The sequence below is a fragment of the Aspergillus fischeri genome, genomic scaffold, assembly GCF_000149645.3.
Source record: "Aspergillus fischeri NRRL 181 1099437636249 genomic scaffold, whole genome shotgun sequence".
In the NCBI taxonomy this organism is placed as follows: domain Eukaryota; kingdom Fungi; phylum Ascomycota; class Eurotiomycetes; order Eurotiales; family Aspergillaceae; genus Aspergillus; species Aspergillus fischeri.
In genome coordinates, this window is record NW_001509770.1 from 2128664 (window position 1) to 2143619 (window position 14956).

General features: G+C 51.4%; 5 protein-coding genes across 5 annotated transcripts, besides 2 other annotated features; 2 read left to right on the plus strand and 3 right to left on the minus strand.

Annotated features, from left to right (window-relative positions):
* Positions 1-379: 379 nt before the first annotated feature.
* Positions 380-4852, minus strand: pmcA (putative P-type calcium ATPase; the record flags this gene model as incomplete). The annotated part of the gene is made up of 4 exons (XM_001264680.1): positions 380-1283; positions 1348-1588; positions 1641-1782; positions 1841-4852. The coding sequence occupies 4 exons, from the start codon at positions 4850-4852 to the stop codon at positions 380-382; spliced, it is 4299 nt and encodes a 1432-aa protein (XP_001264681.1).
* A 2451-nt stretch (positions 4853-7303) lies between these two features.
* On the plus strand, positions 7304-8119 carry NFIA_014770 (putative urea hydro-lyase/cyanamide hydratase; the record flags this gene model as incomplete). Its single annotated transcript, XM_001264681.1, has 2 exons — positions 7304-7862; positions 7911-8119. The coding sequence occupies 2 exons, from the start codon at positions 7304-7306 to the stop codon at positions 8117-8119; spliced, it is 768 nt and encodes a 255-aa protein (XP_001264682.1).
* A 215-nt stretch (positions 8120-8334) lies between these two features.
* Positions 8335-11792, minus strand: NFIA_014780 (nucleoporin Nup84/Nup107 family protein; the record flags this gene model as incomplete). The annotated part of the gene is made up of 6 exons (XM_001264682.1): positions 8335-8681; positions 8745-8869; positions 8926-9256; positions 9313-11364; positions 11423-11663; positions 11730-11792. The coding sequence occupies 6 exons, from the start codon at positions 11790-11792 to the stop codon at positions 8335-8337; spliced, it is 3159 nt and encodes a 1052-aa protein (XP_001264683.1).
* Positions 11500-11622: a microsatellite.
* A 1559-nt stretch (positions 11793-13351) lies between the features above and the next one.
* Positions 13352-13694, plus strand: NFIA_014790 (SUMO family protein SMT3; the record flags this gene model as incomplete). Its single annotated transcript, XM_001264683.1, has 2 exons — positions 13352-13570; positions 13638-13694. The coding sequence occupies 2 exons, from the start codon at positions 13352-13354 to the stop codon at positions 13692-13694; spliced, it is 276 nt and encodes a 91-aa protein (XP_001264684.1).
* A 509-nt stretch (positions 13695-14203) lies between these two features.
* On the minus strand, positions 14204-14800 carry NFIA_014800 (uncharacterized protein; the record flags this gene model as incomplete). Its single annotated transcript, XM_001264684.1, has 1 exon — positions 14204-14800. One exon carries the CDS (start codon positions 14798-14800, stop codon positions 14204-14206), a length of 597 nt encoding a protein of 198 aa, XP_001264685.1.
* Positions 14224-14273: a repeat region.
* Positions 14801-14956: the final 156 nt, after the last annotated feature.

A 14956-nucleotide genomic window follows, 5' to 3' on the forward strand; every position in this document is an offset into this window, starting at 1 on the left:
CCCCCATGCAGGAACGACTGGTCTATCAGAGAGATCTGAGATAAGCAAGCAACTATGCGGAATTTTCGGGATCCCTGAGACGCCCCCAGGATAAGAACACACGACATCGGCAAGTAAGCAAAGGGATATTAAGACAGGGGTGAGTATTTCGTTTCCACAAAGTGCAAAGCTTAAAAAGCGAACTTCCCAGAGCATCCGAAGGCAGTAATATGAGACATAGAATAGTGTGCAAAGTCGAGAACTAGGAAAAGAGGGGACAGTGAGCAAGCGCTTCAAACAATGAGCAAGCAAAAGTCTATGAGTACATCGTATTTGGTCTCGGACGTCGACCAGGAAAGTGAAATGCGTATGATGGAAGATGACCAAGCAGGAATATCATCTAGCTTTGTCGCGACTGGCTCTGGCTAGATCGGGATCGGCCTGATGTAGACCGTCTGCTACGGCTGGAGGGTGCACGGGCAGGAGGAGCGTGTTCAAAGTATGGGATCAGGTCGGGGTTCTGACTCGGGGGAGTCTTGGAAGTAGATAGATAATCTCCGACGAGACGCTCGTCGGCTGCGGTGTCTGGGTGGATTTCAATCCCCTCTTGGTTATCCAGCCCCCCGTGAGGGCTGCTCGAATTGAAGCCGACCGAGTCATTTTCGCCTGGCGCTCTTTCAATCGGAGACCATCCCGCAATACTGCCAGCAACCACACCGGCCATGGCGGCAGCGGGTCCGAAAGCAGAGTTAGAGCGAGATCGGGTACGCTTTCGTGAGCGCGACTCGGGTGTCGCAGGCTGGGGTGAAGTACCGCCGTTCTCGCCGACGGGGGTCGAGGGAATAGAATCCTCTCTGGACCGTGATCCACTGCGCGATCTAGGAAGGAGGTCTTGGGGATGCTGTAGCTTATGCTTCAAGTTCCTCAATCGGCCACCGCGGACAGTGTGGAGAAAAGTCAGCTGGTCTCTGATCTCTTCCAGAGCAGGATTCCATTCGAAGCGTCGATCCTCATCCGAAACCACAAGCTCGGGGCCCTTCTTGCGGGTCCAGAACCTGGGGATGAGCCTGGAAACGAACTCGTCCGGAATAAGTCGAATAATAACACCGACAGGCAGCGAAATCACGCCGAGTATTAGAGAAACGCCCCATTGGTAACCCACCAGAGGTTTGACCGAGAACGCCTGCCCACCCACGAAGATGATCAAGACTTGACCTCCAACAATTATGAATTGAATACCAATAAACCAACGATTGCGGAAAATGCCTTCGAAGATGTTCAGACCGTTGTCAATTCGACGAGAGCTATGGATCGGTCAGTAACTGTCCATCTCCGTCCTCGTAAACACGGAGCCAGGTGTTCACTCACTTCCATTGATTGAAGATCTGCATCCAGACAAAAGTGTTGAAGACTGTCGTCTTGAGCCGTTCCATGTCGTCGGCTGAATGAAGTTTAAATATCGACTTTCCAGCAAAGTTCAGAATAAGGGTGACGACCAGCTGAAAGATGCTTTGTCCTATTATCATTTTCCACATCGTCAGGTTGATGAGGGGTGCTGATCTAGGTTCAGGTCTGCGGTCGAGGATGTGAGGAGTCGGAGGATCCGTTGCTGTTACAGAAAGGGGTTAGCTATGTATAGGACAATCCGCGTGAAGACCTACCGAGAGCAAGGGCTGCAAAAGTATCCATGATCAGGTTGACCCATAACAGCTGGACAGCCGTCAGAACCGACTCTTCATCACCACTAGCCACAGCCGAGATGAACGTGAGCAAGACTGCAGTAATGTTGACTGTAATTTGGAACTGAACGATAAAACGTTAGCTTGGGAACAATGCGATCTGTCAAGCTGCCAAAGTGTACCTGCAAAAACTTCTTAACTGCGTCATTGACAGTCCTACCCCAAGCCATAGCTTTGACGATCGATGCAAAATTGTCATCCATCAAAATAATGTCTGACGCCTCCTTTGCAACTTCAGTACCGGTGATACCCATGGAAAACCCAACATCAGCGGTCTTCAGGGCCTGAGCGTCGTTCGTTCCATCACCAGTGACAGCAACCGTCTCCCCGAGCTTCTTAAGTTGAGTAACCAGAATCTTCTTGTCATCGGGGCTCGACCTTGCCAGAACCTGCAACCGGGGAATAATTTGACGCATCTGACGATTGCTCAACTGGCGGAACTTGGGTCCTTCGATAGCAATACCCCCGGGTGTGAAAATTCCGCATTCTTGAGCAATAGCTTTGGCAGTCATAATGTTATCGCCCGTCACCATCCTCACAAATACGCCGGCCTTTTGACATTGACGGACGGACTCTGTAACTCCAGGTCGCAGAGGGTCCTGAATACCAAAAATACCCAACAGTACCATGTCCTTGAACAAGGGGTCGAACTGGGCCAGCGAACGGTCTTCCTCTGAGGTAGGCGCTCCACGAGGGGGCCACTGGTCAAAATCACGATACACCAGGCCAATGGTCCGGAGCGACTGGGTAGCGTAGTGCGTAATGACGTTCTCCAGGACGGACCGGTCTTTTTCTGAGAGAGACGTATCGGATACCTCTTTGGTAGGATCACGAATGATGCGTGTAGATTTCGAAAGTAAGATTTCGGACGCGCCTTTGACCAGCATCCGGTACTTCCCATTTTCAAGCTTGATGACCACGGCCATGCATTTACGTCCTGAGTCGAACGGAACCATCTGAGCGATTTCGGCATTCGATCGCGCCTCGCTAATCGAGCCCATACCCAAGTAAGTCCGCGCGAAACTGAGAAGGGCCGTCTCGGTCTTGGATCCAATGAATGTCATTGTTCCGTCCTGCTCTCCTTCGAATGCAGTGGAATTAATAACGATCGAATCAAGCAGAAGCGCCTTCACCGGCGCCGCGAGACTTGATGCAAACTCAGATGGCGACATACTGCCGGACGAGTTGGTGGCATTATGGTCTCCATTGGCCTGGCCGGAAGACACTCCAGCGGACTTGTCTCCAAACTTCGTGGAAGTGCCCAGCGTAGCGGCAACGGCAGTCATTTTATTTTCCGTGAGCGTACCAGTCTTGTCCGAGCATATGGTAGTTGCATTGCCCATGGTTTCGCAAGCCCTCAACAAACGCACCAAGTTATTGTCCTTCAACATTCGCGTCGTAGCGAACGCGAGCGCAAGTGTGACAGCGAGAGGCAGTCCTTCGGGAACGGCAACGACGATGATGGTGACTGCAACGATGAAGATCTGGAGGAAGGCCTGACCTTTCGCGTCGGCACCATGCATATCCTTCAATTGGGCTAAGAACTTGATGAACAGCACGACGAACAGCAGCAGACCGGCTGCCAGACCAAGTTTGGCGATATACTCCGCAAGCACGTTCAACTTCGACTGCAGCGGTGTCGTCTGGCCCTCGTCTTGCAGGGACATCAATGTCTTACCATATGTTGAGTTAACACCGACAGCAGTGACCAAGAACGTTCCCACACCTTCGGACACCTTGGCACCGGAAACAATGAACGGATCAAGCTTCTTGAGGTTCTCATGGCGTTCGATGGCCTGGTAGACGTCGCTACCGGGCGTCTTGCGCAAGACATCGGATTCACCTGTGGCGGAGGATTCGTCGCACTTGACATTGTGACCAGTGATGAAGACACCGTCGACTGGGACGAGGTCTCCGGGTTCGAGATGCATCACGTCACCAACCAGAACATCATGGATTGAAATCTCCACTGTCTTGCCGGAACGGATGAGCTTGACGTGTCGGTCCTCCTTCTTCTTATTCAACTTCACAAATTGGCGCTCTTTTTGCCAATCGTTGGCAGCACCGACGACTACCACGATCACGATAGCGACAATAATGGCAACACCTTCTACCCATTGAACCCGAGCTTCCCCATCTGTGGCTGTGACGGACTGGTAAATACCGAGGGCAAGCGAAATAACGGCGGCAATGGTCAGCAGAATCAAGACCTTGTCGTTGTATGCAATCCACGCAAGTTCCAAAATACTCTTAGGCTTCTTCTCGGGAAGTTTATTGAGGCCGTATACTCTCTTCCGGTCCGAGAACGCGTCGTCGTGTCGCTTCGCAGGAGCTGTGTTAGATCTGGCTGGTGGCCCCTGATTCGGGGGGTCAGAATCAGACTTGGGAACGGTGTTCTGAGCACCCGAGGATGCAACCTCTTCGAAGCTCACGGTCCCCTCCAGTGTAGTTTCATCCACACTCAGGCCGCTGCGCAGGTTCGTACGTAACCCCTTTTCCAATCCTTGCAATCCACCCAGTGCGTGGAACGCGCCGAGGCTCTTGGGATTCAGGAGTTTATTCAGCTGACCAGGGGAGAAGGCGAATCTGTTATCCTCCACCTGGAACTCGGCCTCGCGACCAGGGTCCGGCTTAAGAGCCTCCTCATCACTGAGAATTTTATCGTTGGCGCCGTTCTTATTCCCATTTTCCGGACGGGCTCCTTGCGATGGCGGGCCAACATACGTTTCTCCTCCATAGGTGCTGGCGGTCTGGCTCGAGTCTTCAGACTCAAGTGAATTTCCACGAGACCTCGTGCCAGGAACTGAAAGGAAATTGGAATTGGACATCGACTCGGCCAGTTTCGACGTGGGAGACGATACGTTGTGCGGCGACGTCGGCCTACTCTCATGGTCCCGGCCCTCCGACGAAGCTGATGAGCGAATCGAGGCCGATGAATGCAGATCCGTCGGCGATGGAGAGCCGTTATATAACAGAGCGCTAGTATCGCTCGCATCCACAGGCTCGGTCGAGACTTGTAGGGTAGGTTGTGACGGATCCGGGGTCGACGTCACAGCAGATGTATCTATCGTGATAGTGGGGGCTCGTTCTCGTCGGAGCGGAGTCTTCGCGTCTTGGTTTGGATCCGATGACATGATGGCCCAGGATTTGGAGCCCGCAGAGCGGATTCCGAGAGAGTTTGGGTAATGGTGTGGTATGGAAGGGATAGACTCTTGGTCAGGAATGCCCGGGAAGGAGCGAATGAAAGCAGTCACGTTAAAACATACAAGGAAATTGTGACAAGGGGCAGGGCAACATTCCAGGTTTCAAAGACGGCGCAACCAAGCTCAGATATACATAAGGAGCACGTAATCAGGGAGAAAGCTCATGAGTTGATGCAGAATTGAGCGGACGAATCTCCTGCTGGCACGAAGAAGATAGAGGCACGCGTGGAAGCCGTAGAAATCCCGGTGACCTTCCACATCAGTTGAACAGCCGCTCACAATTCCAGATGGGCAGACGAGGATTCTTCGCGAGGCAATGTTGTCAGGAGTTGCTGATTGTTGTCGATGGAGGACTAAATGTCTCCAACAGTGCTGCAGTTGGTACTATTCAGATCATGAAGGAAAGTCCTGAGAATGCGGTAATATCCGTGATGCTACAGATTCAGGGCTCAATAGCACACAATGAGGTAGACAGCAGGAGGAGAAACTGTATGCACTACCTACCTACTGGAGAAGTGCTTCAATGCTACAAGAGGTCCTGGGTAGGTAATCCTGTAATTACAATTACATCTTTTAAGTGTGTTCCATCGATCCCACTCTGACCACCAATGACAGGCTATGAAACAGGGGCCCTGCCGCCGCAAAGCCCCAGTCGGACCCGCTCCGGGATCGAGACCGGCGGTATGGTAACGAAAAACAAGCTGCTTAAAATTTAAATCTTAACTGCTTGCAGAACTGACGCATGTCACGGACTTAGGGACTCTCCTCCTTGCCTAGTTATCCCCAGGTCTGCCTATATAATCTTAGGTATATAACATGGTAAAGGGAGAGAGATGATTGAAACCCGGACGAGGACGAGTATCAAAATCAGGTTTAATTGCAAAGGTCAATAATGGATTAATTCTCTTGCCACGTCTCCTTGATTCCAAGGAGACAAGGTCTGGTGCAGGAATTGGTACTTGACTTGGCATTGCATTTGCACTGCCTCAATCGCCTCCCCTTCGCTTCGCCATGACACCACCTCCTTTTCCCCCAATCAATAGTTTCATCCGCCATGACTTTCATATTTCTTGGTTTCTTCTTTTCAGAACCAAGCAACTTCCTACCGAGAGGGAACTCACTGAATTGCCTTGACTATTTTCTTGTCAGGTACAAGTACAACTAGGGGTGAGTAGTCTACTACTCCGTATATAGGGGTACTACGTACTTCGCGAACTTTGCCTCCTGAATCAATGCAAGCACAATCATAAGGTACTTGAAATTAATGCAACGTACCATTGCCACGACATCAACTCATATACTCCGTACAGACACGCCCTACCAAACAACAATCTTCTGCATCAATCCATCGCGCCGATTCGCATTTGCTGATCAAAATTCCGTTTACCATGATACCTCATCAGGAAGAATAACCACTGACGCAGCCGAAAGTCTATTATTCCTCCAGCCCTTGAAGATGACTCGAGCATAGTAGTATCCCAGGTTGTTAATTGATTCTCTACCTAGGTACGGAGTACTCCATACTCCATACTTCATGGTCCCTTAATACTATGGTCATGATTTTCTATCGGACATCACTTGCAAAACCAGAAGAAATGCTGCTCACCACCAAGTCCATACAAACCACCGGCACCTGGCCCACCTATCTCCTTGTTCGGAAATGATTGATGGGCTTGGCAAGTGGGCTGTGCAGTTTCAGACCCATAGGTCGTCGACGTCTGTTCTCGGTCTCCGTACGGGGCGTACTCGTATCATAACACAGCTATAGCTACGGAAGATAACTGACCAATATTCAAGAGCCCAGCTTTTAGCCTATCACCCTTTGCCAGCATCTTGTCTGTCTTTGCTATCTCATTTGTTGTCTAGATAAGTGGTTATTGGATGCCAATTCGATAGTCTGTAAGTTAGTATCTATCTATTCGACTACTAAGGTAGAGAGGTACCGTATATTTACTTTCTGGTTCCATAAATGATAGCTATGGTTACCAACATGTATGAATTCATGTCATCATGACATAGACATGATATTGGGAGGTTCTCAATCTTCCATAGACATGACTTTATGAGATAAGTGAATTAAAACGGAGACTAAGGGTAGCTTGGCTGAAGATCATGGAAGATGACTGTGTTCTAGAAGGTTTCACTCTGACTACTGCGGATGAGGTACACCGTCTTGTCTTGCAGTATAGAACTCAACTTCGATAGCAACAGAAAGATAATGCCCTCTGCTTGTGTAGATGAGGTAGGACAACCAAAGATGGCAATGAGATCATTCATACGAGTACCCTTCCATCTCTATCTCTCCACGTATCGTAGCGGCCACCACCGTAGCACCAACATCACCACACTACACCACCAATTCTATCTGAATAACCATCGACAATGACCACCGTCCTCGACCCCGTAACAACATACGGCCTAACCGCCGTCCCCTCCTCCTGCACCACCCTCTTCAACGGCAACATCCCCAGCTCACCACCCCCATTCGTCCCAACCACTCAAACTCCCATCCCATCGACCCCCCTCGCAACCCGCATAGACGACTACGCCCGCGCCAATCTCTCCGAACAAACCTACCACCACTCCCTCCGCGTCTACCACTTCGGCCTCGCCATCAAACGCCACGCCTTCCCCACCTGGTCCTTCACAGACGAGACCTACTTCCTCGCCTGCCTGCTCCATGACCTCGGCACAACAGAAAAGAACACGCGCAAGACCCGGCTGAGCTTCGAGTTCTACGGCGGCTTTCTCGCCCTCGAGGTCCTGCAGTCGAGCGTGGAGCATCCCGCCGGCCATTCGGGGGACGGCGCAGGCATCGGGACCGTCGCGCCGAGGGAGCAGGCGGAGAGTGTCGCCGAGGCGATCATTCGGCACCAGGATGTGTGCGAAAAGGGTATGATCACGGCGCTGGGGCAGTTGTTGCAGTTGGCGACGTTGCTGGGTATGTAATATGCTAAACTTCCCCTTCAGTGGTTGATAACGCGGGTAGATAATACCGGCGCCAATGAGCACCTCGTCGATCCGCAGACGATCGAGGATGTCTGCGCGAATTATCCCCGGAAGCAGTGGAGTAGTTGCTTTGCGGGGGTCATTCGCAAGGAGAACGGGCTGAAGCCGTGGGCGCATTCCACCACGCTGGGGGAGGAGGAGTTTCCGGCGAAGATCATGGGGAATAAGCTGATGGCGCCGTATGAGTGAGAACTTACCTAGAGCATACCTAGGTAGCGAGCGGGAAATGAATTTGTAAGAACTTGCAATGTCCATTCATCTGTTATGTGTATGTCGAAAGCGCTGCAAATGCCCAAGGCCAGCCCGAATGCAATTGTTTCTACCCGATTACCCTCCTGCAACAACCCATCCATGGAAGCCAATACCACCTATAATACATACATTCAATGTGTGGGTATTTCACATCATTTGGCCTGACGGAGAAACTCATGCTCCTCATCCTCGGGAACCTCCACTGTCCAGATGCCAAGCGACTCGCCTCCCAGTAGTCTCTGCCCAGGCTTGGCCCGGGTCTGAACCATCGCCTTGCTGGACAGCGCCAACGCGTCAACCAATTCTGCCATCCGGCGCGATGACACAAAACTGCGCGTCAGGTATTCGTTCTCGGATACTTGCATCGCCAGGTTCATGCACTGCACCAAGATCTCGCTGGTGAGTACATGGGCGGAAAAGTACAGCGCATTGTGATAGTCCAGGAACAGCTCGGGGATGTAGGTGACGCGGATTTCTTCCAGCTCGGCCTCTTCCGCTTCTATACCGAAAGAATTCATTAGCAAGTCTCCCAACTCCCAAGTCTAGCGAGACAAAAGCTTACCGTCTGCGGGCGCAGTCAGCCATTCGTCCAGCACCGCGTCCACGTGCATGCTAATCTCATCCAGAGTATATTGCAACTCATCCCTAAGATCCTTAATCGCGCCAGAATCCCGTCTGCGTTTGCTCCTAAATGCGGCATCAGTCAGCAGACCATCCGGTTCCAGACATAGTTCGATACGCACTTATCGATTTTCTTCCAGCACAAGCCGAATCGCTCCAACCCGTCAAACGCCAGCGTTAGCTCTTCCAAGTCTCGCATCGTTTGCGACTGCATCACAAGAATATTTGTTTGCTCATCTGAGGGGATGCCGTTGGGGATAGACCGATTCCGTTTGTGCGCAGACCCCAACAATCTCGACTTTGTTGGGCTACTGGGCTCTGGAGTCGCACGGTCACTTCCGTTTGGAATACCGTACCCAAACTCCGCCACGTCGAAACCAAACGATTCACGCGATATGTCGGATAGCTTCATACGTCGGCTCAACTCTCGTGCCGCAGCAAGTTTTCCGGACACTTTGCCGGGAGACGTTAGTATTGTTGCCGTAGCCAACAAAAAACGGGCGACTCACAATAGAATTTTCTATACAGAAAAGCGCCAAGGTGGCATATCCTGCCCCATTGTCCATCAACGTACCGGAGCCATTCAAGACTGCGAATCAACCGCTCGTCTGAACGAGAGATCTCGGTTCCGATAAAGTCTGTCTTGACTGGTACCAACTCGCGGGTTCCGTCGTCTCTGCGAACAACTTTGGGATAACGCTTCACTGTCCTTGTGTGCTCAACGGCAGAGACAGTGCTGCTGATCCAATTCCACTGGTCTTCCAAGACGGCCTCGATGTTTATATCGTATTTCTCGATCAATCGAACTTGCTGTTTCCGCTCTCTCGGGTCAAGGATCTCGATCAGCACGCGGCCAAGCACGGAGTGTGTCTGCGAAGCAGGCAGCAGGGACGCATAGAGCGGTATCGCCTCGTAGATGCCAGCATCCTCGAGATTTGCGATGTAACCGATGACATTTACAGATGCCGTCTCAAAGAACTGGGTGTCAGAACGGATGTAGCCAATGGAGCTGGCGATGATGTAAAGATGCGTTGCGATCCGTAGTGCATCGTCGTCCTCGGCGGCGATGAGTAGCGAGTCGTCCACATGGGTTGGGGACAGATCCGGCACAAATGAATCTTCAGAGCCCGTCTTCGCAACTTGCGAGACTGCTTTGGCTAGCGAGTAGAAAAATGTGTCATATCCTTTGCCTAGCATCGCAGCTTGAATCGTGCGGTACGGGTTGCGCGCCTCCACTCCAATGCGTTCGTTGCCCTTCATGTACTGCACAAACTTGTTGAAATCGCTGTATCCGACGGGCTCAGGAACGAAGTTAACCGGCGCCGTAGGCGAGTGGCTCAGCTTGCGCCGGAACTGTTTGCAAAACCCTTGATAGCGTGACAGGACCACACTGTTGAAGTGGACGTAGAGGTAGTCATCCCAGCTCTGACAGACTTTGAATGCGGCCTCGGTCTCCCCACAGAGTAGCGCATAGACCGCCCGTTCAAAGTCCTCGATGTTGGGATTCCGCGCCAAAGCAGAGCAGGCCGCTCGCCAGGACTCCTGAGAGCGAAAGTTCATCATGCGCGTCATTCCATCATCAACAGGTGTCCGCTCGCCCCCGGACTCGGGATCAACACTGGAGCCACATAAACTGACAGCCTTCCAGTTTTCCAGTCGTTCCTCGGCCCATTCCCGGATCTTGGTCCAATTCTCTCCCTGTCTCAACATCTTCCAGCAGGTCATCCAAGTCGCGCGCTCATAGAATTGATCCTGCTTCTGAAGGTGCTGCTTCTGCCGAGTCACAGCATCCGGATCTAATTGCGTAATCAATGGCTTCGAGACGTCGGAAGTCAACAGAGACGCTGTGATGCCAGGGTCCTTGGGTTCGAGAGGCTGAGGCCAAGCACGAAGTCTCTTCTGTCCCTTGATGGTCTCCTTCGTGTAGAGCCAGCCATGTGTCCAGTGTCCCTGTCCTCGTTCCGCCTGCGATTCAAGCTCAGAGATCAGCGAATCAATATCCTGAGGCCTAGTCGTCGCCGTGTGCTCCAGCCACTTCATGATAATCACGCATTCGAGCGCGTAATGGTCCGCGCTGAGGAAGTTTTCCCAGACTTCGCGATCAGACGAATACCGATGGAGCTTCTGGAAAACAGTCTCTTGCGCTTTCTTGCAGCTGGCTTTGCTGGGGGGATCGTCAATGCTGATGAGGTTGAGAAGAAGCTGCCAAGTATTTGCCTCGAGCTGTAACCGTTGCAGTTCCTCCTCTATCTTGGGATCATGCGATGCGGTGCCGTTGGTTCGACTTGTGCTCCAGCCCATTTTCGCGCGTTTCAGGGTGTTCTGCTTCGAGATATCCTGGATCGCATCTTGCGCGAGAACTTGGTAGCTCTTCACCAATTGATACGCAGCTTGGTAATTTCCAAAATCGTCGGTGCGACCTTTCTGCTTGAAGCGATCCAACCTCTCCACAAAAGCTTCGATCTGGCGCGTCACACGGTCCGCTGTGCGGCGAAGGGGATGTAACGCTTGCTGTGCGCCGGCAGATGTGAACAAACCGGGTGTGAACACGTCCGAACCACCTGCACCAGATCGAGTCAGCATTTCCTCGCCAGTTTCCGGATACCTAGAACAATATACCTCGGCCATTCGGCGCAGGAACGAGCTCTAACGGCGATTCGGTGCCATTCATATCTTCAGCGGACTCTTCCTCCGGTTCGTCCTCTTCGTCGCCGTTTTCCACGCTTTCGTCCTCGTATTCATCTCCGTCATTAATGCCTTCTTCCTCTTCGTCTCCTTCCTCATCCCCCATGGGTTCGTCGTCATCGTCATCGTCATCGATTTCAATAATTTCAGGATCGTTAAAGGTATTACGGTGTGACTGGAGACAACACAGCAGTTAGCATAGTAATATGGCCAGCCTGCGCAACCCAACGGAAGAACGAACATTGACCGATGTAAAGCCAGCAGTGGCAGCTTTAGAGCCCACCGCCGTGGACAAAGGAGCCATGAAGAAGACGGACGCAGTGAGCGTCTTGAAAAGATGATATCAATCCCTCTGATGTCCGGAGTGACTAGAGAGCCTCCGCTTTAGGGGATGCGTTCTGTAAAAGAGAAGAGTAAGTGTTAACGATAATAATAGCTAGCTCCAGAGGGTTTGGGACATGACTTCCAGCACTTCTGCCCAGGGAAAGTTTGATTCCCCGTTGGCTGGGCGTTGTTTTGGTAACTAAGCCTGATATGGACTAGCGTAGATACGCAGACACGCATAAAATTTCAATTCCCACGATCTGTTTTCTTTCTCTTCTTCTTCTTTTCTTTCATCAAATGTCTTATAGGCAATCATTAGAGTCTCGGGACGAGCAGCTTCTCTATCTTCGTTCAGGTCATACGGCCTCTTTGCGTGCTCAAGATTGTCTTAGAGCAATCTGGCAGTTCCTCAACTAGCCTAGCTCTCTCATCGTGGGAGCTGAGACTGCAAAGGAATCTGTCACATACTTTGGAAAATTCGCCAGCATTGCTCTTGACCGGCATCAACTTATTATTACCGTAGACCTATCGACAACGATTTGTATTTCATGACAGCTTCGCTCTATAAGATTTCTAATTTCCTTGAGATTGTTGCTTCATCCTCAGCTTCAGCAAGCTTGGTTTAGGGCAACTGGGAGTTTTTGCATCCTCTCCTTTCTCTTGATAGAAAGCATTACAGCACTCGTACAAGGCATTGATCTGAGACTGGCATCTCTCTTCTTTGTATGAATTCTTGGTTAGGCAAGCTACTCGAGTCAGCCTGGAGTGTTGACCGTTTGGGCCATGATGCTATCCATAGGTGATCAGAAGTACCTTGAATGGCGCACTAGGTTGGTCAGTACAAACATATCTTTTTTGCTAGATGAGGATGTATTTGACCTACAGCTCTTGGATGACACGGAGGATCGTATGCCAGATCATCTTTCAAGTTGCCCTTGCGGTTCAATTGCTGTTAGCTCACTTTGAGCCTCAATTGGCTTCACATTCATAACCCTCTTACCATGACGCAATAGTTAAATCTGGGACAATACAAGTGACAGTCTCGGATTGGGATACTATGGCCTTTCAAAGCGGTCTGAATGAAACAATAGAGCCTCTATAAAGATATCTGAGGTATTGTAAATGAATTGTTTCCAATGCCAAAAGCCTACAATATTATACTGACCTAATGCCTCTATCCAACCTGCTTGATGCTGGACCTGCGCCGCAAAATAGATTCTCCGCGACTCTTTCACTGGCGGTGGGGTCCGTCGCCTTCCATCATCTTCAGCGCGGGCTACTCTTACGGCTCCAATACTCTTTCACTTATCCAGTTCTTTTCGCTTTCCCCTCTGCTCATTCCTAGCGCTTCTTGATCTCTATACTCGCCCTCAAGAGTTACCGGTGAGTCTAAATCTCCTACTTTGGCATCGATATTCCTTCACCTTGTATGCGACTTCCCCACTTCGGGACGAACACTGACAAGTCATGCCAATCTCAGGAATTCCCAGCAACAGCAGTCTTTTCATCCTCTTGTCTATCTTCTGATTACCCGCCAGCATGGCCGACAACGGAACACCAAGCGAAGCCCCCGCCCCGGTTGAGCACCTCAACATCAAGGTCACCGATAATAACAACGAGGTCTTCTTCAAGATCAAGCGCACAACACAGCTGAAAAAGCTCATGGACGCCTTCTGCGAGCGCCAGGGAAAGCAGCTGTCTACCGTCCGTTTCCTGTTTGACGGTACCCGCGTGCGTCCCGAAGACACACCTGACTCTGTACGTGCCGCTTTCCCCTCTGTCTGTTGTCTACGAAAACATAGACTAATGATCCGTTTCAATACAGCTGGACATGGCCGATGGCGATACTCTGGAGGTGCACCAGGAGCAGATTGGCGGTTAGACAGGGTTGCTGGGAGCCTCCAATACAGTGAATTCATTGTCTTTCTGTTTTTCATTGCTCGCATTTTGAGAGATAACCGGAGTAGAGGTGTTTTCGTTGGCCCCGGGCCCGGCAAGCTTTGCTTGATCTGAGTGCTCTTCTGACTTTCAGATTTGTGGTTTTGCTTTGGGAATACAGACTCGCTACATGCGTTGAAAAGTGGAAAAAGCTAAGAGAGTTAAGATAACGTAAATAGGCCGTTCTGAACACTTCACATTGCATGGCGTCTGACGCGAATGAGTTATGAATCATATATGTCCTTTCATGAAAATTTCTTTCGTATAAAATGCTGGCATTGGCATTCTTAGTCGCGAACCAAGACGGTATTAGAGTATATAGAGTTGCAGGCTCTCCCCGGAACATGATAAGAGATGAAGACCAAAACTACTCAGAAACCCGCCATCGAGACCAAATCTGTATAAACCCCAAGACATAAGACACTGCATCCAAACATATAAAGCCCAATATACTCATTCATCCCAAACAGCGGCCTTCGCCCTCTCCTCCTCCTCTTTCCTCTTCGCCTCTTCCTCCCTTTCCCGATTCCGCCGGCGAAGCTCCTGCTCCTTTATCGCCCGATCATACGCGCGCTGCTCCTCCGTCCTCTTTGGAGCCCGGATCCCCAACGCGCCCGCAATCAGCCTTCCCGCAACAGCAGTCTGCTTCTCCGGCCTCCTCGCCGGCGACCTAGCCCCTGACCCTTGCGGTGGGGACGAGCTCAACCCACGCCCCGGTAAGGGCGCGCTCGACACCCAGGGCTGGGACGTCTGCGGTGAGATAGGCGTCGGGGGAGGATCGAGCGGCCCTTCTGCGCTGGCGCTGACGGAGGGCGAGAGTGTTGAGAGATCAGGCGTAGCTGCGGACGACGAGCGGCTCTGCTCAACCTCGGACAGGGAGGGGTCAGAGTCTGCTTCGTCTTCCCAGGAGTCTGCGACGACGGGGGCCTTCTTTTTGCTGGTGGGTGTCTTCACTGTTGGGCGGGGGATGTCTTTGATGGGGGCATTGTCGCGGAGGGAGAGTTGGCGGACGGATTGTTCGAGCTCCGGGCTGGCTGCTGGAATTGACATTGGGTTAGTGTGGTTCGAGGTAGTTTGCTGTGAGGGTAGAGGCGTAGAGTCCAAGAATACGTTGTGGATAGCTCGTTTAGAAGGGGGAATTAGAGAGGTAAATTGCAATGGAGAATATACACCGACCCTGGGATATCTGTGTGGATTTTGCGGCCA